The following is a 23726-nucleotide window of genomic DNA, read 5'->3' as shown; positions in this document are numbered from 1 at the left end:
AATCAAAGACTAAGATAGAGCTACATATTCTCTGTAGCTACAACTGCTACTTCCCCAGCAATTCTGGAAAGCGTTTTCTCTCTTTCTCCCTACACTGTCTGGTTTTTTTTTTTTTTTTTTTAAATGTATTTGGGCATGAGCCACCTACAGACTTTATTCCTTTTTAATTCTTCCTTCTATGTTTATACAAAAGTTGGTTTTGTTCCAAACTCTAAAAGTCTTATACAGGAAGAGAATACTTAAATTTAAATGTCTGAAAATTTCTCATTCTCTCAATGCCAGTGATGGGTTAAATAAATAGGATTTCAAAATAATTAACTGCAGCTGATCCACAAATTAAGGGTCATCCCAGTACTGAATGCCATCATTTCTGACACATTTTCGTTCTCTGATGGGTACTTGTACATGAAGGCAGTGGAACAATTTACTGCTTATCTCTGTTCAAGTAAATAAGTATTTGCGTGCTCACTCTGTGGAGACACAAAGATGAACAAATATAAATGGCTCAGATCCCTCACGGAGCTCATAGTCTCCTCTTATCAGAGCTAAGAGCTCAGATAATATCTCGTAATATCACTTCTTCCCATCGCCCCTCTATCCCCAGGGTGTGCAGCAGTTTTCTGATTTCATTAGTCTCTGGGTTCATTCACTATCATTTGTTTGGCTTCTCTGTTCCATAACACGTGTAGATAACGAATTCCTTGTGTTAAATTTCCTCCATTTGAAAGATCTGTAATTGTCTCTATTTTTCTGGACAGACTGATAGATAAAGAAGTGAACACTGGCACATGTTGCAAATGGAGGCTCACAGATACCAAATCTATTATATTTATTGCTTCTAAATCTACACCGAAAAAAAAAAAAAGCTATACTGGTGAATAAACCCTGAACTTACTCTTAACATTGCCTGTAAAATAAGTTTCCAGGTTCCCAAATTGCACAGCAGAAAGTGATTGTCATTTGGCTACTTCCTACTTCTGGAAACACTCTCTGCTTTGAATGTAGTACATGGAACACCTTTCTGGTTTTTCTTCTGCCTCCTTGGCCTCCGGTCTCAATTCTGTTTGTTTGTTTTCTCCTTTTCCCAACTCTTAAAAGTTAGTGCTCTACAGGGTGCTCTCTTCTTCCCTTTTGATGAGATAAAGAATTGACATGACAGAAAACATAATGAATATTGTATTGGTTGAAATTCTTTTGGTGGCGAGCAATGGAAACTGACTGAGGGTCATACTCCTTTATGTGATCTAGCCATAGATGACTTAGCCCAGGAAGCAGCTCTCAGTGTAGGTAGCCCAAAGGGCCCGGGAGAATGAAAGACAAAGGAGTTCTCTGCAAATGCACCGTAAGGGTCCAACCAAGAGACCTTGAATGTTGTTGTGGCAGGGTGGCTTCACAGCAGCTGCTGTGACAAGATTCCGCTGTTGTCATCAGACAATTACTGCTATGGATTTACCACTTTACCTTTATGCAAATGGAAACTGAACTGTCACTCTCCTGCCCCCAACCATGGTTGTGTATGGGACTTGTGCCAGGGCAGGGTGGGGAGAGAAGGTGGGGCAGTGGGCAGTCAGCATGAACTGAGTGCATAGGTCACCAAGCTGGAAAGGGCCACAGCTGGACCTAATGGGGGTGTCGGACTTTGGACTGGATGTAAAGACAGGATGAGACGTCAGGTTGTTTCCCTCAAGTTGAAGGGACTGTGATCTATGTGTAAGGGTAAGGGTAGCACAACTGCTGTTGTTTTGTTAACCTTGACTGTAGGGGTGAACCATGCAGACCACATAGCTGTCCAGCAGGAGTCACACCTTCACTAGTATAGAACTGTTGCTAGGAAGCAGCTAGTCAGGCAAGGACTATATTTTCTAGCTCCCCCTGCCTCTAAGTAGGGACATATGAAAGTGCTAGCTAATGGAATACGCAGAGAAGTAATGTGTCACTCTGGGGAAAATGATCAAGATATAAGTATGCCTTCTTCATTCCACTTTACTCATCTGCTAGCCAAATGCAGGAGAACAATCCTCTAGGAAATGAGAGAGCCATAAAAACAAGGAAATCTACCCATCTGTCAGGAACCCATAGTAAACTGTTATGTAGGTACTATTGTTTTGAACGACTGAAATGTCATCTGTTTGTTACAGCATTTGGTAGCATCCTAACAAGTACATACATACAGAGATTTGCTTCATCAGTCTTTTACAAGTAAATAAGTGCTTGTAGATTTATTTCGTGATAAGCAGTTCTTCAGTAGGACTTAGTTCATGTTCAGAGGCGTGCCTGATGTTGATGATACAATAATTAAAATATGTAACAGACACAAAAATTTACTAAGGACTCTTCTGTACATCGAAATTAAATTACAGCTCTGTACAAAACAGCTTCTTATATTACTTAGCAAAGAAGCTTGCTTTTTGCTGTTCATTTCTCTTAACCTTTCTATACACATTTCATCTCCTTCAAATTTATTTTTGTCACCAACACTTGAAATGTCTTGTCATTTAGCATGACACCACATTTTATGATTTCTTATCTTAAATATAAAGCCAATGTGTCTTCTTCATCATAAAATGTCAACATCACTGTCATCTTTGCTAAGGTGTAATGAAAAAAACAAAATGGAAATTTAGGCTTTATTTAAAATTCTGTCAAATTTAATACACAGGAAAAGAAACACTTAAAAATGAAGTGTAAGTATACATACATATATATAATATTTAGTGTAATATGGGATCGGGAAGGATTTTTGTCTTAAAATATACTTGTACAAGCCAGTACCTCCACATTGTTTTCCTTCTGTTTAGGAACACTGGTTAAAGCCAAGTCACGTGTGTTTGTGTATATATCACATTAGTTGAATTTTGTGATGTATGAATTCATGTCTTTCTAAATTTCTAAACACTATTTCAACAAAGACCTGAAAAACTAAGAAACTCGGGAGGAAAATCTAGAAGAATTGAGAGGGGTTAGATAGGCTCTGTGTCTAGGTGAAGAATTCACTGCCCTTTCCCATAAATATCTCTTCTCCTAGAGGAAGAAGAAAAAGACCACATGACAACAATAACTGTGCTGTAGTCTTACAGTAAAAGAATAGACATACATATTTGGTACAATTCTAGCTCAAAGATGGGTGCAACCAGCAATGCTTTAAGGAATAAGAACAGACTTCACATACAGGAATTAATGTTTCCCGTGGGAGTCTAAAAGAACACATTAGATTTATAACACAAAAGATATGGGAAGGGACCAAGAGATAAAGACATGAGGCTGTTGGAAAGGAACCACCCTAAGAGTGGCACCCTAGAAAAAGGCACACAATCCTGATGTTGGCATTCTTACCTTTGGTTCTCAAGTCCTTCCTCCAAGCCAAATTAGTCAGCTCTTTCTTTATTCCCTGGATCTATGCTCAGTCAGTTTCCATTGCTTGCCACCAAAAGAACTTCAATCAATACGATACTATGTTCTCTGTCTTGTCAATTCTCTATCTCATCAAAAGGGAAGAAGAGAGAACCCTGTGGAACATTCACTTTTAAGAGTTGGGAAAAGAAAAAAATAAACACTATAATTGAGACCAGAGGCCAAGGAGGCAGAAGGAAAACCAGAGGGTGTGTGATGTACTACATTCAAAGCAGAGAGTGTTTCTGGGAGTAGGAAATGGCCAAAGGACAATCGAGAGGTCAAGCACAGCAAGGACGGGAAGGGTATTGCTTGGCTTAACAGAGATGTCACAAGAGATCTCAGCAAGAGAAAGTTTAGGTGAGGCCAGACTGTGATGGCTTGGGGGATAAATCTGTTTGAGGAACGGGGGAGACTTCACTTAACTCTTAAGTGAGCAAGATTGGGCAAATTGGCCAAAATCACTTCAGCGAGAAGGGACCTTGTATGAAAAGGCAGCAATGAATGAGGATATGGTTAGGTAGGTGAAGAAGATAAGGAAATGAGAAGGTTGTACTGATGGATGAGACCAGAAAAGAAGACGAGAGACAGACTGTGAAAGAATGTGTTTCACTAAGGAGTTCGTATATTATCCTATGACATGTAGTCAGAAGATCCTTTTGGGCCAGGGAATGACTATCAGATTTCCATACTTTTGAGTAAAGCATAAGCCCCCTCTGTAGGAGCTGTAGTCATGTGACTCAATATAGGTCAGGTGCCCTCACATCCAACTGAGAGAAGCACTGGGCTTAAAAACACATCTTTAAAATCGTGTAAGAAGGGACTGAAAATGCCATTACTTGGAATCATTTCAATTTGTGATTAAAAATCCTTTTTGCTGACAATCAGACATCCTTGAGGTATAGGGTATTTTAACGAAATGACCAAGGGAACATTTCCTCCAGATAAGTAGAGCTATTTCTATGAGAAACCTTGACTTTTTGGGTTCAGTTGACATTTTCTGTCTCATGCAACTGACAGAGATTTTATAATTTATCAAAGATTCACAATGACTGGTCTTTGTGAACCTTTCAAGTACTTTCTTGAGATCTTAGGATCTTGAGAGAGTACATAGTGGGAAAGTACTAACTGAATTTACTTCATTTCAATATTTTTTTATGTAGCACATGTTAGTAACTAGCATATATTTTCTGCAATATCAGAACACCTACATTTTCAGTGTGTGGAGAACATGAATCAGATAATTTTTCTGAGAGAAATCTATACCCTTCTTATAACATTTTCCAGTGTTTAATACATTTGAGGTTGCTTAAATTATTTCTCCTTTGATTTAATATCAACGCTTCCTGTTCTATCAGTTGGAACAGAGAACACCTGCTCACTCTCTCTAACACAATGCTCTTTCGTATACTGAAGGATTAGCATTAAGTCTTCTGTCAACCCTATTGTCTGCAGGCTAAATCCAGTACCATTTATTTTGAAAGTTGGAAAGAATCCTGGAATTTACAATATGGAATTGATCAAACTTCCAAACCCTTACCAAGTGTGTACTTGGCCTGACAGAACCACACAAAGTATATAGCACTTTTTGATAAGAAAGGTCTTTTTCACAAAAATGAAATAAACTGAGTTAAAAAAAAAGTATTTACTTAATTATATATTTTCCTGGACATTAGCTTATTAAAAACTTTTATTAGAGATTAAATAGAGTTTTATTAGAGATTAAAATCTTGATTTGCATCATGGGGGTTGAGGAGAGGACATGGAAAAACCAAGGTGTGTAAAATATTTCCCAATTCATTTCTGACATCTCGACAATGAACCATCATATGAGGGGCTCTTGGAATACATTTAGCAGAGTATGTTCCTGGAGGGCAGAAGCTATTCTATGGTAAATAGAGTGATTCATTTGTAGCTGATAGGGTAATTTAAGCCAGTACCTTTCATTAAGCCATTTTTCATCATGGTTTCCTTTATATCTTACAGTAGACACTTAGCAAGTATTTGTTGGTTCCTTGATTAGTTGGTTGACTGAAGGGATGGATGGATGCTCAGAAAAATTAGAAATAAAAATGCAAACATTAAACTGCTACTTCCTTGAGTTAAAAAGAGAAAAAGCTGTGCCAACTAAAGTACTGCCAAAATGTGAGAACAGAAAATGACAGTAGAAATGCTAGAAATCATATGCCATTTATTTGCTAGTCTCTAAAAATTTATGAAACTCTCATCTTTCCATTTCTGGACTGTGACAGGCAGAATAATCTCCCAAACATGCCTACCAGTATGTCCTAAATTAAAGAACCTGTGAATACATTGCTTTACATGGCAGAGGGAAACTGAGGTAGCAGATGGCATTAAGGTCGCTAATTCGCTGACTACAATATGGAGATTATCCTAGATTGTCCAGGTGGGCCCGGCACCATCACACGATTTCTTAGATATGGAAAAGGAAGACAGAAGAGTGAGTGTTGGAATGATATGTGAGAAATACTGAACCAGCCACAGTGACCTTGGGAAATAGAAGGGACCATGAGCCAAGGAACACCGGCAGCCTCTAGAAGCTTGGAGAGGTGAAAAAAAAAAAGAAAAATTCGTTCTCTCCTAGATCTTCCAGAAAGGAACACAACCCTGCCAACTTCTTGATTTTAGCCCCCTGAAGTTCATCTTGGACTTCTGACTTCTACAACTGTAAGATAATAAATTTGCTGTTTTAAGCCATTGAGTTTTTAGTAATTTGTTAAAGTGGCAATAGGAAACTAATACACGGACAATAAAAGGTGAGATTTCATCATGATAGAACACTAAAAGCTGAGATCTGATAATAAAAGAACACAATTTGCCTTTTAAATTTCTTCCCCTAAGCGTGTGATTCAAAGATATCTTTACGTATAGATTTCTGTTATTAGTTTTGTCTGATTATTTTAATGAGAGATTTGTGTGCGTTTGTGTGTGGGACTATTTCTCTAACATTCCTGAAGCATTCTGCGTGTATGAAATCTTTTGACAATATTTTTCTCACTTTGCGTTAATTGACTTAGTTAAACAAAGTTTTTATTTTCCTTAGCATTAAACAAAAAGGTTTTAGAAATTAGGATGAAGAACGAGGCCAATGATTTTGGTTACTAGAATGAAGACCGCCATGCACATGTTTCTAACAAATTCCAAGTTCCACATATCCAAATGATCAAGGATTATTTCTTCTATGTCAAAGTCTTTCCTTGAAGATTTTGAAAGACACAGTCAAGTTTGTCACTATATTTTTCATGGCTCAATTAAAGATACTGGCCTTTAATCATCTTCATATATCAATTTTATTGCTTGTAAGGTATTGACTTCATACTTCTCCTTGGATGAAGCAATATATTCCGTCACAGCTATATCTGTTCTTTAAGACTTATCTAGACAGGAAAGCATCATTATTATTCTTGATTGATTTCCCTAAGCCATAAATTATAAATAGCAGTAACCTTTATGTTTCCTTAACCAACACAGTTTCTATTAGAGGACACTGCATGAGTAGCTTTATCGTGTTTCTTTTTACTAGTCTGGTTATAATAATGCCTGAATTTAGGAAGAACCTTTCAACTTAGTGTCTCAGAGTGCTTGTGAAATTTAAATCAATTCTCACATCACCCTAAAAAGTAGGCATTACTCTTGTTATGTAAATAACTTGACACTGAAGTGAAATGAATACCTAAGGAAAATTACTTCCAGGTAACAATAGACACTTTCAATTTTACATCCCCCTCCCTAATCCAACACATTGTTTCCTTAGTTGTTTCACTAACATTATAATATTATAACTAATTTAGCATTGTTTTCACTCTTTGGTTATTAAGTATAAGAATTCTTAGAGCTAAGTCAATTTTATTTTTGTCAATCCATAACATATGATCGTAGGATGGTAAGGAGGGAGTTACACATAACGTTTGAACTCGGATTACATCAGCTGCACCCCTAAACTGAAAAGCATGAAATATGCAATTAGTGCAAAATGTTTTGGGGTGACTGATTTACAGATAAGTGTTATTTATATTGAAAAAGCAACTATCACCCTGAAGAGTGAAGGTGAATTCTTATTCTTCATTTGAATAAGAAATCTATGCGAGGTGCAGTAATCATAACACAACAATTTTCCAAAATGATAAGATTCCTGAAAATCTCCTGAATTTGTTATGTATGCAAACCAGTCAGAAGTCATCTAAATCTTAGATCTTTAGAAGTCATCTAAATGAAGGAAGACAGGAGAGTATAAAGCTGAGAAACAGTGGTGATACACTTCACATGCTCCAAAGAACTGAATTCAGAAAAATATGCAACTAAGTGATTTCTTCATACACTCATGGCTATTACGGCTGAGCCAAAACAAGAATCAATGTCTTCTGGAAGCAGGTTTCAAGGCTTTCAGTTTGTGATACTCAACAAGCTCTTTGAAACACACTGTTAACAAAATGCAAAAACAAGCTGACGACGGGGAGCAAAATATTTACACACATCATATATCTAACGAAAGATATGTAAGCAATATATCATGATCTTTCCAAGCTCAAGAATAAGAAAACAAGTAACGCAATTAAAAATTGGGGAAAATATTTGAACAGATTCTTCATCAAAGAAGATGTACAGATGACAAATCAGCATAAAAAATGCTTATGTCCAAAATGATTAGTACTAGTTGCTAGAGAAGTGCAAATTAAAACCATAATGAAATAGCACTCCACACCTATTAGAAACAAGGGATTATTAGTACAGTGTCTGTGTCTAACATTTGTTCTGTCGGGGACAGAGACAGGCCTCTAACATTCTGAGGAAAATGAAATGTCAACTTCTACCATAATCACCCACATACGGACACCCCATGAAGGGTGCCTATTTATAATTGGCTCACCCTCTTTTAGTGACGAGAAAGTAAGAAAAGACTTCCCTCTCCCTCCCCATTGAGGATGCCAGCTATCTCCTCAGAGAAGGTCTGAGGTAAACTCACTGAGGACCAACTGACACATGTTATCAGTTTCCTTTCCTTCAAAGTCAGACTCAGCATGACAGTCTCCTCTACTACTTCATAACGTGTTATTAACGAGCCACATATAATTAATTGCTGCAAGAAAAAAACATTCAGAAAGAATGTGTACCCTGTGCGACTTATCTGTGGCCCTGCATCTGTCCATGGGCCCACTTCCTGTCACCAGCATGGCTTCTGAGATAGGACAACAAAATCATGTGAAGAATGGCTATATGAAAGGATTTAAAGGAGGAAGGAGAACTTTTCTGGGGCTTTTACTTTCAGAAAAGCTATAGTACTTGCTAGAACTACAAAAATAAAAGTGCACTCTGTATGGTGAGTTGAATGAGACACATATATGAAATGTAAATGACTTTCCATTCTATTTTGCAGCAAATGATATTAATTTACGGGCTAAAGTAGCAGGCATCTAGTGCTATTTCAATAAAATAGAACATTACATTTTGCTTTCAAATTGAAAAAAAAATACCTACGATTATGATTTCACTAGCAGCTTCCCTAATGCTTTTTGGATTCATATGTAGATGAATCAAATTCATATAATGCTGGAAACTTTTTTTTTTAAGTCCTCAAATATAAATTTTATCTGTCTGAATGAAAGAAAGGTCTAAGTGACTTTTATGAATTTAACCGTGTCATTTGTGAAAAATTAGGACGATTAATTATTTAATAAAATATCTGTAGTCTAATCTTGATCTATTACTTTGTATGTTGAAATTAGAAGTCCTATGATGACTGCCTATATACAGGCAATTAGGTACATGTTTTGAACTGTGTGGGTCCTAAACATTTATATGTATGGATGTATGGGGTACCCAGTTAAATATGCTGAATTTGGCTACAATAACTAACGCGGCTCCTAAAAATGTTATTATAAATGAGAATGACAAAATTACATAAAATTCAAATTAACCAGAAAAACACAAAAAGAATACACTCCAGAAACACAAGAGGGGCAAGAGAATTAGACTGACCAGGGAATTAGAGTTTCTAAGACCGTAGTTCCCTCCCAAGAAGACAGGTGTTTAAGCACACCACTATATTGCTTCTCTCCTGTCAAATTTCAGAAACAAACAAAAATCATGTATATTCTGGTAACTCCTCAGATGGAGCTCCTTTGATGCTTCATAAAGCACACAGAAGAAACAACTTGATGAGAAAGGCAAATATATGGGCTAATTTTTACTTGCTACATTAAGATGGAACAAGCTGCTTGAAAGATAATAGTTCATTTTAATGGAATAATCAATTCAGCAAGGCTCATTTATCTTAACATTTAAAATGTACCTGAAAGTCACACCTGCTGTTTCCATATAGTATATACATTTGTAAAACAAGCATAATGACTGTCACTGGGAATCATTAGGTACAAACACCTCCATATTAAGAAATGTTGAACGGAAGTACAGATATTCCAACAGAAAGATAAAAAGATGCAAGAACCATGTGAAATGAAAACCTTAATTTCAAGAATATTACTACTCTCAAAAGGGTGAGCAAACTTTTAGCCTTTTGCTATCTTGACATATTATTTAATAAAATTAGACAAAGGAAGTTGTTCTGGCCCCACTGCTCTGTAAAAGAAAACAAATTCTCTGATGTGCATGCTTCTCCATCCTTGGGAGGAAGACAAGCCAGCATCCTCTCCTGTGTGTAACGAGCTGGTACCCATGCCAGGAACGCAGAGTGTAGGAACAGACAATAGGTCATTTTTCTAACAACTGTCAGAAAGAATATCTGCATAGATACACTTCTAAAACTAAAAATGTATTTGGGTAGAGACTTCAAAAATTCATCTTGTACCCAAGAATACCATTGGGCAAGTTAAATAGCTACGCAGGAGTACAATAACTCATTCTGAAAGACTCAATGAAAATTATATTGTCCTCAGAAAAATGTCCTGTGGGATCATCATAATTTAGATCTTTCTACGGTTATGTTAGGTAAGCCTTGCTTTTAGAGTTTTTTGGGACAAAATCATCTTGATTATAATGAACTGTAGACTTCCGGGTGCTTGACTGGTCAACTATTTAGCTGCTAGGACATACCCATAATAGAAATAATACCCTCTTCTGCCTCCAGGTATTCCCTTAGCACCTGGTGGAGGGTTGGCCACCAATTCAGATGAGAAATCTCCATCTGCCACCCCCATTTCCATAAATAAGTATTGGCATCTGCCATCTACAAACAAAATCTGCATGTCAGGCACTTGCCAGAGAACACAACCTTCCACTGTCGATGCCTATCTAAATTTGAGCTATCATTTCACAAAACTATCTGCTAGGATGCACTTTTTTCTTACCCTTATGAATTACTAGTTCTAAAACCTGCTGCGTATTTGTATCAGCGTACAGCCATTCTCAAACCTAGATGCATGTTAGTATCTCCTGAGCAGTGCTTAAAATACTCCTTCCTGGGCTCACCCCAAACCAACTAAGAAAGTGTGGACCCGGAACTTGCATCTGCTCACACACTCCCAGAGGTGGCTCTTCCGTGCACAGAGTGGAGAAGCACCTAGAGCAATAAAAGCACACAGGCAGCCGGGGAGCCCCCAGTGAGATTCATGCCACTGTATAAAGTTACATAAAATATGTTCAATGGCTGCGCGGAAAGCGACTTTACCTTAAGGAATATTTGGTTCTTGCGCTAAGTCGTGAAATTAACTTGGCCCACACTCATACCACGATGGTCACACATTGTCGGATTTTCTCGTTTTATCAGGTGTAGTATTTAATGATTACTTTAGGGCACAGACTCTGGGGTCAGAAAACCCGAGTTCAAATCCTGCCTTTTGCACTGCAAAACGGGTCATAAGCTCTCCGGTTCTCATTTTCCGTATCTAAACATGGGATGGCTCAATGATCCTTAAAGAGGAGTGAATGGGATTATGTTTGAATAGTAAGTGGTAATGATAACCAGGAAACCAATACAGTGATAGAGTATTAGAACAAGAAATGACAACAGAGAGTTTTTATTTCATCTTGCTCAACTTACAGATAAAGGGTCTGAGATCCAGAGAATAAATGCCTCCAGATCACACTTGATGACAAGGCCCTGGAAGGAAGCTTACTTAGTATGGCAAAACTATCAAATAAGCCTGTTGGTAAGCTGCTCTGGTGAAAACTATTGTCTGATAGATTTGTTGTCGAAAATCTCTGTAATGACTGAACCTGTACTGTAGTTTCTTCAGTAATTTACCATTTAGAATATTAAGAAGTTTTATCTTCTATTTCATTGAGCTACTTTTGATCACAGTAACAGACATATATCCTTACTATGATGTATTCTAAGGACAAAAAAAAAACACACAAAAAAACTGCAAAGAAATACTGATCTTTACTTTGTAAGTTTGTTGATAGTTGTGGTACTGGTATGGGATTTCTAAAATGATTTTGTATGTACTATAAAACAGAAAATGAGATAATATAGTGATTCTGTGGGGAGCCTCATGATGGTTTTTTTGACTATATGTTTCTTAACCAGAAGTGATAATACATAGAAAGTGGTTTGTAAATTCCAGTATCACTAAAAGGACCCAGGGCTCATTATAGGCCTGGGACAGGGAGAACACAAGCTGAGTCTGTTAGCATCTCAAGTGCCAAAAAGCAAAGAATAATGGGATTGTACTTAGTTAACAGCACCAATATTAGGGGGAAAAAATGCCACTATATGACTCTCGACATGATGCAATGGGAAGCACAAAACACATACTAGGAAATGCTCTTCCCCAAAAATGTTAACCTGAATCCAATCATGAAAAAAAACAATAAGACAGAGAATGAAAAACATTCTACAAACTTTCCCCAAATGTCATTATGTTATTAACACAACAGCCAAAAAAAAAAAAAAAACAACAACAAAAAGAAAGAGGCAGGCATTGTAAAATAAAGGATATTAGAGTCATGACAATCAAATGCAATACACGGTCCTGGATTGTATTCTGGATGAGAGGCAACTCCAGTTTTCATAGACACGGTGGGATAATTAGGCAACTCTGAACGTTGACTGTCTATCACATATTACTTAATCAATATTAAGTTTCCTAAGTGTGATAATGGAATTGATGTTAAAAAAAATGTTTCTTTTAGAAAATATATGATGAAGCATTTTGCAAAAATATTTAATAGCCTTCTTTACTAAACATCTTTTTAAAACCAAGCTTTGCATTATGGAATAATTTAAGTTCTACAGAAAATTTGCAAAAATATTACTGAAAGTTCCTGTCTACCTCAACATTGGTACCTTGCTGTTAACTAAACCCCAGACTCCATTTGGATTCCACCAGTTTTTCCATTAACATCCTCTTTCTATTCCAAGATTAAATCCAGGACACTACACTGCATGTAGCTGTCACGTCTCCTTAGTCTCCTCTGATCCATGACAGTTTTTCAGTCTTGTTTTTCATGACCTTGACAGCTTTGACAAATACTGGCCAACTATTCTGTACAATGTTCCTCAGTCTGGTTTTGTCTGATGTTTTCCTCATAAGTAGATGGGGTTTATGTGGGGGTTTTGGAAAGAATATCACAGACGTGAAGTGTGCCCTTCTCATAGCCTCACTGTCCCTAACAAGACAGCTATGGGGCATCATGGGCCGTGTTCATCTTCATCACTTGGTGAAGGCAGGGCTTGCAGGTTACTGTTTTCCTCTTTGCTTGCTTAGGTGTGCTTCTCTTTTCATCACCCCTTTCAGTGCAGGTGTGTCATATCTTTGTAATACAATTAAGTTCATTAGTCACAGTCTGCATTCCCTACTGGGATGCCCTTGACACCCCTGGTTGGTGGGTTGATATTGGTGTGTGTGTGTGTGTGTGCATACATTAAAGCACATTCTTTGTGATGGGTGTCAGCGAATATATATATTCATGCATCCAACACCCAGTACCAGAGACAACATTCCTTCACCTTACAAGTTCCCTGTACATCCCTCTGTAGCCAACCACTTCTCCCTCGGTCCATGCTTGGCAAACGACCATCTGTTTTCTGTCCCTATGGTTTTGCCGTTTCTATAATTCATCATACAATATGTAGTCTTTTGGGGTTTTACTTCCTTTGCTTGCATTTAAGTCTCATCTATGTTGCTGGGTGAATGAATAGCTTGTATCTTCTTATTACTGAATAGAATCCCATTGCATGTAGTCCACAATTGGTTTATCGATTTCTCTGTTGAAAGACATCTTATTGCTTCCAGCTTTTTGCAATTATGAGTAAAGGTGTTATAAACATTCATGTGCAGGGCAGACACATTATAAAACCTTGGGTGAGTAGCTAGGAGGGCATGCTGAGTCATATGGTAAGTGTACATTTAAATTTATAAGAAACTGGCAAGTTACATTCCAAACGGTTGTATCATTTCGCATTTCTACCAGGACAGAGTAAGTGTCTGTGGCTTTGCATCCCTGTCAGCATTTGTTATTGTTAGTTTTCTTGTATTTTAGAAACTTTAGTAGGTGTGCAGTGGTATGTCTGTGTGGCATTAAACAATTTTATAGGCTCTGTTACTCATCTTTCAAATGCATATGCTACCCCAAATTTGAATTTTAAAAGTTCACTTTAAAAACTTTTGACTGCAGATTTCAGACCATGGAAGGTCTTTTCCTTCAAATTAAAAACAACAACAACAAAAACGGTTGTTACTGTTTCTAAGTATAAATGTAAACAAACACATAGGAGACATTACCACCCAGAGATAATCACCAATTTCTTCTAATTGTGCACGTGCACACGTGTTCAGACAATAACACATCTAAAGACCTAAAGTTTAAAGCAGAATGAGTACATGTTTGAGGAACAGAAATAAAACCAAGTGTGAGAGAAGAATGATAGTGAGGTGGTTACCACAGGCAACAGGAGATGAATTTGGAGAGGGATCTGTTCACGCAGAGCAGGGCTCCTCACTGTTGGTTGTGGCTAAGTTACCAGGAGGCCTTGTTAAAACAGGCCGCCAACCCCTGGCCCCAGAGTTTCTGACCCAGCAGCTCTGCAGCGGGGTCTGAGGGTCTCCTGATACTCCAGGTGCTGTTTCACCTTGAGAACCATTCTTTGACATGCTACACCTTGACAAGGAGCCTGGTTTTGATTTCTAATGAATGAGAAAACATTGGATGATTTTAAGGACAGAATGATGTGATTTGTTTTGAATTTCAAATAGATCATAGTGGCTGAGGTGTGAAAGCTGGATCAGAGGGGACAAGATGATAAATGGGAAAGTAGTGAGCAGCCTATCACAGTAGTGTATGTGAGAAATCATGGTGTCCTGAATTAGGGGAGAGGAGAAGATAAGATGTTGATGGATTCAGGATAAATTTAGTGCAAAGCTGACAGAACTTGCAAACAGATTGGGTATTAGAGTGAAAGCAAGAGAATTAAAGGGAATGGCGTGGTCAGTGGCTTGACAACTATGGAAGACTTCACGGGGATGCCAATCTTTAGTTCTCCTCAAAAATATTTAGTTTGAGATATCTGTTAATATACAATTAGAGATAACAAGTCTGCAGGTTGGATATATAAATCTGAAGCTCCAAGGAAGAAAAATAAAAGAACTGGACGTCATTTATATACTTGTACAAATGATATTTACGTACCCATGGGACTTACGAAGGTCATTCGTTTAGATCAATAGTTCTCAAGCAAGGGTGGTTTTTGCACACCTTTCAGGATGCATTTGGCAATGTCTGGAGACATTTTTGATTGTCTTGATTTAAGGTGAAGGGGAACAACTGGAGTTACTGACTGGAGGTCAGAGATGCTGCTAAATACCATAAAACGCACAGGAGAGCACCCAACAACAAAGAATTGTCCTGGTCGAAATATCAGTGGTGCTGAGGTTGAGAAACTTGTGTACATAGAAAAGTTGTCTTTCTTGTGTGAAGGGAGCAAGGGAGCATAAACCTTTCTCAGAAATATGACTGGAAAATATGCTACTTATGTACCCAATTTAAAATTGCTTAAATACATATTTGGCCAGCTGAGAAATGAATTAAAAGTATCTCAAGAATTATATCATAGCATTAGTCTTAAACTGGCTGCTATTAGACAGTGAAAAACAGCTACAGGAGGGAATAGGGAAAAATTAATGTAATAATAGTTCAAATGAAAAATGCCATTCATAAATCCATCCAACCATGTGTAATTTCCAGGACTCTTCTGTTGGGTTATGCTCCCTGTATCCCTTTGTTGAATGAATACATGTGCAAATACATACGTACATGAATGAATGCACGGTATGGTTCAGCTCTCTTAGGCATTAACAGGTACATGCAAAAAGGAAACAGAAGAGGAAGTCTGGGATGTGAGTGCAGACTCACCATCTCTGGAGTGTGGGGATAGATTCATAAAATCACCAGCAAAGAAAAAAATCCCAACAGTGTAAAGGATATAGAAGAGGAGGAGGACTTGAAATGAATTGACATCCCAACTTTGGGGGAAAAAAGAACATTCCAGTAGACAGAATGATCCCAGTATCCTTCAACATCTAGCATCACACAAGCTGCCCATCATCACCTGAAATTGTCAAGTAAGATTTCCAAAGGCTTTATTCCGTGGAAAATATCTATAAGTGCAGTGTTCAGCACTGGGTAAGATAGACCCACACTGCAGAAGGCTTTATACCCTACTAACTGGAACACACCTACTTCATAAGCAAGAGTGCAGATATATGTTTTATACAGAGAGGTGTTAAGATCACAAATCTACCATAATTTTAATGCTTTTACTGCTAATAGAAGCTGAGCATAGTGAAGACATACTGGAATGAGAGGATAAATATATTCTAGCTTTGAGGTGGTGACTATAAAAAAAATTTAGTATTAAAAGATGGGTGAGGAAGACTCCTCTTATGAGGAAAATGGGAGACTTAAGAGAGATAAATACACTTAAGAGATATCTATAATTAGTCAAATTATTATAAACACAAAGAACAGATGGTTTCAAATATAATGATAATGCTTTTAACCTGTGGAGAGAGATGTTTTAATGAGAATTACCCTTCACCAAGAAGGACAAATTGGCCTGTACCATTCATACTCAGCAGAGTACACATGTGACAAGAATGATTGAGTCACTGGCTATGATCTTATATGCATCCCTTACCCTCCCAAAGCCTGTCACGATACTTTCTCCGTTATTGAAAATTATGTTTAATAAATTAGAGATGTATGCTTCGTTCATGGGAAATTACAAATAAATTATTTTGTGTAATTTGTGAACAGAAAGTTCACACACTGCATACTGGTTCAGTTTAACTCGAATCAAAAGAAGTTACAATTGTGCAGCCTCAGAAAGAGAGCTGACCAGAACTCACCCTTCCCAGTTCTTTGTCTTCAAGAGCCAGGACTCCGGTACTTTCTGTGAAGAGTTTTACTTTGACCACAGGCCGAGGGTGGGTAGTGGTGAAATCTCCTTGAGTTCCCCATCTGCAATGAAGTAAAAAAATTTTCTTGGAAATGCGGCATTGATTTTTTTCCCGATAAATGTGTCTCCTTAGAAGTGACATTAAGAAATACAGAATCTTTGGTGGCTCAATGAGATTTTTATCTTTGCTTTTGTTTCTGACAGATGGCTCAATCAAGAAGGAAAAGAACAATAAACTTTACAGCTTGTAATAATTATTCAGCTGTTCCAAAAATTAGCAGGGTATAGTACAAAACTAGTGTGCAGTAAGAATTTAGGTTAACTTTACGTAAAGCATTACAGATGTAGCTATTAAAGACTATTTTACTAATTCAAATAAAAATTATAACATCATTTCTTATGGATGGCTGCGGAAAACTGTTAAGGGTTTAGTTATTTAAGAAGTAGTTTCTCAGAAAGTTATTTTTGCATGCTGAGGATTTTACCCCATCTCTTCTTGAAAAGTCTTTACGAGATATTTTACTTATATTTTGAAAAGTGAATTATCTCAAGCCTATTACTTTGCATGACTTTTTAAAGCTGCAGTCAAAGGGAAAGAAATAGCATCATAAAATTGAGTGTTTTTCTGTTTGTTTCCCAATACACTCTCCTAGGAATGGGATAAGTCTGCCAACATCTGGCTTCTCAAATCATCATCATAAAACAACATGTTTTCTTGGCTTATCTTTTAATTAATAGCATCTCCTTTTATCATACAGCTTCCTTCTAGTATATCTACAAACTTAACTGGCACACACCTGATATTAAAAAATCTTATCAATATTTCTCCTAACTCTGAGAGATCACAGGCACGAGATTCAGTAAATACCACTGAGAAAAATATATATGAGAAAAAGTGCGATTTAACAAAGTAAAGATTTCTGTTAAAATATATCACCAAATACAAATACCTATTTCTAACATTGCTTTTAAAAAAATAATTTACCATCTTCATGGCACTATCTACACTTTTCTAAATCTTATTCAGAAAGCTTGGGAAATACAGAAAACTGAAGCAAAGCAAGTGTAATAAAAATTGAACAAATAATTTGATGTCCTCCTCTCCTACCACAGCAGTTATATCACAATATGTATACAGTAAAGCAGAGGCCATTTCAATGACTAAAGAAACTAGCATCCAGATACAATTTGATCTTTTGAAATTAAAGTCATATGCCAGAGGGAAGAGAGATTTAATTAGGATGGAAAGCAGCGTAATTTCTACTTTAGAGTTTTGAAAGGAGTTAGCAAAAAAATTTTTGTTATTTCATACAATTAAAATGATCTGAGATAAATCAGAGCTAAAATGGGAATAAAAATAAAAATGGGTGGCAAAATAAACCCAAATAAGGGAGTGGAGAAAAATTCTCAGTTTAGTGTGTAGAATCTTAAGCCTTGAATACAGTCAGGCAATCTGGATGGCAACTCTAGAGTAGAGTCCCATAACATATCTTTTATTTGGAAAACTAACTCATTAAGACATTTTCATATATCTGTATCTATGTATCTACAACCTCTCTCTCTCTTTCCATATGAGTGTGTGTGTGTGTGTGTGTGTATTCAATTATATATATTCTCTCTATATATATATACATAGAGAGAGTATATATATAATACATATATATATATATATATATATATATATATATATATATATATATTTTTTTTTTTTTTACGGTAGGAACAGCCTTTATTGATTGCAACCGGAAGTGGAACAGGAAGGGCTATGACAGCTCCAGCACCTTGGGCGGCTTCACAGACATGGTTGCAGCCCTTGAAAGCTATACATACACACACACACACACACACACACACACACACACACACACGGTGCCAAGAAAATGTATAGACCTTTTAAGCAAGGGAAAAACTGTATTATAATCTTGTAATAAGATATACCGATAACAAAAAGATGAATACAAGTCATGTGTATACCTGTGCAGCAGACAGGCAAGACTAAGAGTCTCACTACTGAAATCACCTAAAGGTGGGCAAATTGCGCAAGTGGGGCAGGAGGGAAGGGAGAAGTGCGGAGAGGGAGCCGCGCAGGCGCAGGACGCAGACCTAGCTCAGTGCTCCGAGCTCGCTGCTTCCCGGAACTACTGCAGCTGTGGGAGAGGGAAGAACCCGGACTGCTAGGGCTCCGCTTATGGCCCACAGGGCTGAGGGAGCAGCATATAACATGGCTGAACCCAACGCTCACAGCAGAGACCTCGGAGAAAAGACTGAGGGAAGAAGGCTGAAAACAGTGGTTTAAGCCCTCACTGCTGAGCAGAGAACGGAAGCCTTAGGCACTGAGACTAGCCGCCCCCTCCCTCCCCTCCCAGAGCTCACCCCGCCCCCACCTGCCTGGTGCTAGAAGTGGAACAGTAGCAGTGTCAGATCAAAAGAACAGTATTTGCTGTTCTGAGAACTGTGGTCCACAGACACAGATTTGCAGCCCAACTAGTTCTGGCAAAGGGGAGGGACCTGTGGAAGCAGGACCGGATGTGGTGGTGGTCGCCGCCTTTGCTCTGGGCCACCTCTCACAACCCACCCCATCCCTGTCCTCACCTATCTGCGCAGATCCCTGCAGGAGTAAACAGAGCTGCTGAAACACACGGGCTCCGAATATGATTCAGGAATAGCTTTGGAACTTCAGAAGCTCTCTGCATCCACACAGAGGCGGTGCTGTATGACCCAGGAGACCTTTTCACACAGGAGAAGCCCACCTTCCAGGAAATCCCCCTATGGTGTGAGAAGCCGGAATATTGAAGAGAAAATATAACACTACAGTGTGAGAGAGAATAGAAGGCTGCAGTCGGAGAGAAAATAAAACATTCTACCAACACCTACTGCAAAACAAAAGACAAACCTCTTTCTATCAACCTGTTGGAGAACCTACTCCTGTAGATGTCTAGCAAGAGAACTAATAAATCATTAATTGCCATGAATAACCAAAGGTAACAAAACAGCTCAGGAAGAAAATGAAAAGTCTCCAGAAAATGAACTTAAGACGTGGAAATATGTGACTTAAATGACAGAGAATTCAAGATTGCAGTTCTGAAAAAACTCAACGAGATGCAAGACAATACAGACAGGCAGTTTAATGAAATCAGAAACACAATCAAAGAACAAAATGAGTATTTTACCAAAGAGATTCAAATTTTAAAACAGAACCAAACAGAAGTTTTGGAGATTAAGAACTCAATTAAAAAAAACGAAGAACGAAACAGCCAGCTTAAGTAGTAGAGTTGACCAGATGGAGGAAAGAATCAGTGACATTGAAGATAGAAATCTGGAAATGACATAGATGGAAGAAGAAAGAGACTTGAGACTTAAAAGAAACGAAAGAACTCTACAAGAACTTTCTGACTTCATCAGAAAGAGCAATATAAGAATAATGGGCATACCAGAAGGAGAAGAAAGAGAGAAGGGAACAGAGAGTATATTCAAACAAATAGTCGATGAGAACTTCCCAAACTCATGGAAAGAGCTGGATCCTCGAATCCAAGAAGGAAATAGAACACCTAATTACCTCAACCCCAACAGGCCTTCTCCAAGGCACACTGTATTGAAGCTGTCAAAAATTAACCACAAAAAAAGAATCTTCAAAGCAGCCAGGGAAAAGAAGACTGTAACCTACAAATGAAAGCCCATTAGATTATCACCAGATTTCTCAGCAGAAACTCTGCAAGCCAGGAGGGAGTGGAATCAAATATTCAAACTATTGAAAGAGAGAAATTATGAGCCAAGAATAATATATCCAGCAAAGATGTCCTTTAGATATGAAGGAGGAATAAAGACCTTTCCAGACATACAGAAGCTGAGGGAATTTTCTAATACACGACCTGCACTATAAGAAATACTAAAGGAGGCTATTCGACCACTATCAACAGGAACAATTTGTGGCAACCAAAACATAAAAAGGGGGAGAGTAAAGGCCTGAACTGGAATATGGGAATGGAGAAAGTAAGCGTGCTGAAGAAAATGGAATACTCTAAACATCAAACTTTCTTTTACATAAACATAATGGTAACTACTCAAATAAAATCTAGAACTGAAATATATAATGTAATAAAAGAAGAAACAGAGGGAAAAAATCATAGAATACCATCACAGAGAAATAATATACAACAACAAAAAGGCAAAGAAACAATGGAGACACAGTCTGACCAGAAAACCAAAGATAAAATGATAGGAAATCCTCACATATCAATAACCACCCTAAATGTAAATGGACTGAACTCACCAATAAAAAGGCACAGAGTAGCAGACTGGATGAAAAAACTAAACCCAACTATACGCTGTCTCCAAGAGACACATCTCAGCTACAAGGACAAGCAAAGACTCAAAGTGAAAGGGTGGAAATTGACACTCCAAGCAAATGGTATCCAGAGAAAATCAGGTGTAGCCATACTGATATCAGATGAAACAGACTTCAGGATAAAAAAGTTAATGAGACAAAGATGGACATTTCATAATGGTAAAGGGGATATAAAACAAGAAGACATAACAGTCATCAATATTTATGCCCCCAATCAGGGAGCACCAAAATATACCAAGCAACTACTAACAGAACTAAAGGGAGAACTTGACCAAAACACAATTATAGTAGGGGACCTAAATAGATCGTTGAACTCTATGAATAGATCATGCAAAAAGAAAACAAATAAAGAAATAGCAGACCTAAATGACACATTGGATAAAATGGACATAATTGACATTTATAGAGCACTTCGTCCTAGAACATCAGACTATACATTTTTTTCTAGTGTACATGGAACATTTTCAAAGATAGACCATATAGTGGGACATAAAACTAGCCTCAACAAATTTAACAAGGTTGAAATCATACCAAGCATGTTCTCTTATCACAAGGCTTTGAAATTGAATATCAACTGCAAAAAGAAAGCAGGAAAACCCACAAATATGTGGAGATTAAACAACATACTTTTAAAGAACGACCAGGTTAAAGAAGTAATAGGCGAGATCAACAGATACATAGAAAAAGTAAGAATGAAAATACATCCTACCAAAATTTTTGGGATGCAGTGAAAGCAGTTTTAAGAGGGAAATTTATGTCATTACATGCCTATATAAAGAAACAAGAAAAATCCCAGATAAATAACCTCACGTTACACTTTAAAGAACTAGAAAAAGAAGAACAAATGAAACTCAAGGTCAGCAGAAGAAAGGAAATAATAATAATCAGAGCAGAACAAAATGAAATAGAGAACAAAAAGACAATAGAAAAAATTAATGTGACAAGGAGCTGGTTCTTTAAAAAGATTAATAAAATTGACAAACCCTTGGCTAGACTCACTATGACAAAAAGAGAAAAGACAATAATAAACAAAATCAGAAATGAAAGAGGGGAAGTTACCACGGATGCCACAGAAATACAAAGGATCATCCAAGAATACTATGAAGGACTATATGCCACCAAATTCAATAACCTAGAAGAAGTGGACAAGTTCTTAGAAACATATAGCCTTCCAAGCCTGAACCATGAAGAACTGGAACATCTAAACACACCAATCACCAGTAACGAAATTGAATCAGTCATCCAAAACCTTCCCAAAAGCAAAAGTCCAGGACCAGATGGCTTCACTAGTGAATTCTACCAAACCTTCAAAGAGGATCTAATACCAATCCTGCCCAAACTCTTCCAAAAAATTGAAGAAGAGACAGTACTCCCTAACTCATTTTATGAGGCCAACATTACCCTGATACCAAAACCTGGTAAGGACAGCACAAAAAAAGAAAACTACAGACCACAGACCAATATCTCTGATGAATCCAGATGCAAAAATCCTAAACAAAATTCTAGCAAATCGAATACAACAATGCATTAAAAAGATTATTCATCACGACCAAGTGGGGTTCATCCCCAGGGCACAAGGATGGTTCAACATACGCAAATCCATCACTGTGATACATCACATAAACAAAATAAAGGACAAATATTATATGATTATATCAATTGATGCAGAAAAAGCATTTGACAAGATACCACATCCATTTATGATTAAAACCTTAATAAAATAGGTATAGAAGGAAAATACCTTAACATAATAAAGACCATATATGACAAACCTTCAGCTAATCTCATAATTAATGGTGAAAAACTGAAGCCCTTTGCTCTACGTTCAGGAACATGACAGGGCTGTCCCCTATCACCTCTGCTTTTCAACATAGTGTTGGAAGTCCTTGCCAGAGCAATCAGGCAAGAGAAAGAAATACAAGGCATCCAAATTGGGAATGAAGAAGTTAAATTATCACTCTTTGCAGATGACATGATGCTTATATAGAAAATCCTAAAGACACCACTAAAGAGCTATTAGAAAATAAAAACAAATACAGTACAGTTGTCGGCTACAAAATCAACATACAAAAGTCCACTGCATTCCTATATACTAACAATGAAATCTCAGAGAAAGAAATAAAAAAGAAACAATTTCTTTTGCAATTGCAACAAAAAGAATAAAATACCTAGAAATAAACTTAACCAAGGATGTGAAAGACCTATATGCTGAAAACTGTAAGACATTTTTGAAAGAAATTGAAGAAAACACAAAGAAATGGAAAGACATTCTGTGCTCATGGATTGAAAGAATCAACATAGTTAAAATGGCCATATTACCCAAAGCAATATACAGATTTAATGCAATCCCCATCAAAATCCCAATGGCATTTTTTAAAGAAATAGAACAAAAAAATCATCAGATTTGTATGGAACCACAAAAAAAACCCCAAATAGCCAAAGCAATCCTAAGAAAAAAGAACATTGCTGACTTTAGCTTGTACTACAGGGCAACAATAATCAAAACAGCATGATACCGGCAGAAAAACAGACACAAAGACCAATGGAATAGAATTGAGAACCCAGAAATAAACCCACATAAATACGGACAAATAATTTTTGACAAAGAAGCAAAAA

At 37.2% G+C, this 23726-nt stretch overlaps 1 protein-coding gene across 11 annotated transcripts in view; it reads right to left on the bottom strand.

Annotated features, from left to right (window-relative positions):
* Positions 1-23726, bottom strand: part of CADPS2 (calcium dependent secretion activator 2) — a 479588-nt gene that overhangs the window by 216913 nt on the left and 238949 nt on the right. For all 11 annotated transcript variants that reach the window (XM_088799948.1, XM_088799951.1, XM_088799947.1 and 8 more), the window contains one exon: positions 16716-16827. In XM_088799948.1, the coding sequence (XP_088656074.1) occupies positions 16716-16827 (112 nt within the window). The remainder of the gene's footprint in view (positions 1-16715; positions 16828-23726) is intronic.

This window comes from Rhinolophus sinicus, chromosome 8, assembly GCF_057876585.1.
Source record: "Rhinolophus sinicus isolate RSI-liver-muscle chromosome 8, RSI-T2T, whole genome shotgun sequence".
NCBI classification, from domain to species: domain Eukaryota; kingdom Metazoa; phylum Chordata; class Mammalia; order Chiroptera; family Rhinolophidae; genus Rhinolophus; species Rhinolophus sinicus.
Note: the sequence above shows the minus strand (reverse complement) of the source record. Positions and strands in the feature narration are given on the sequence as shown.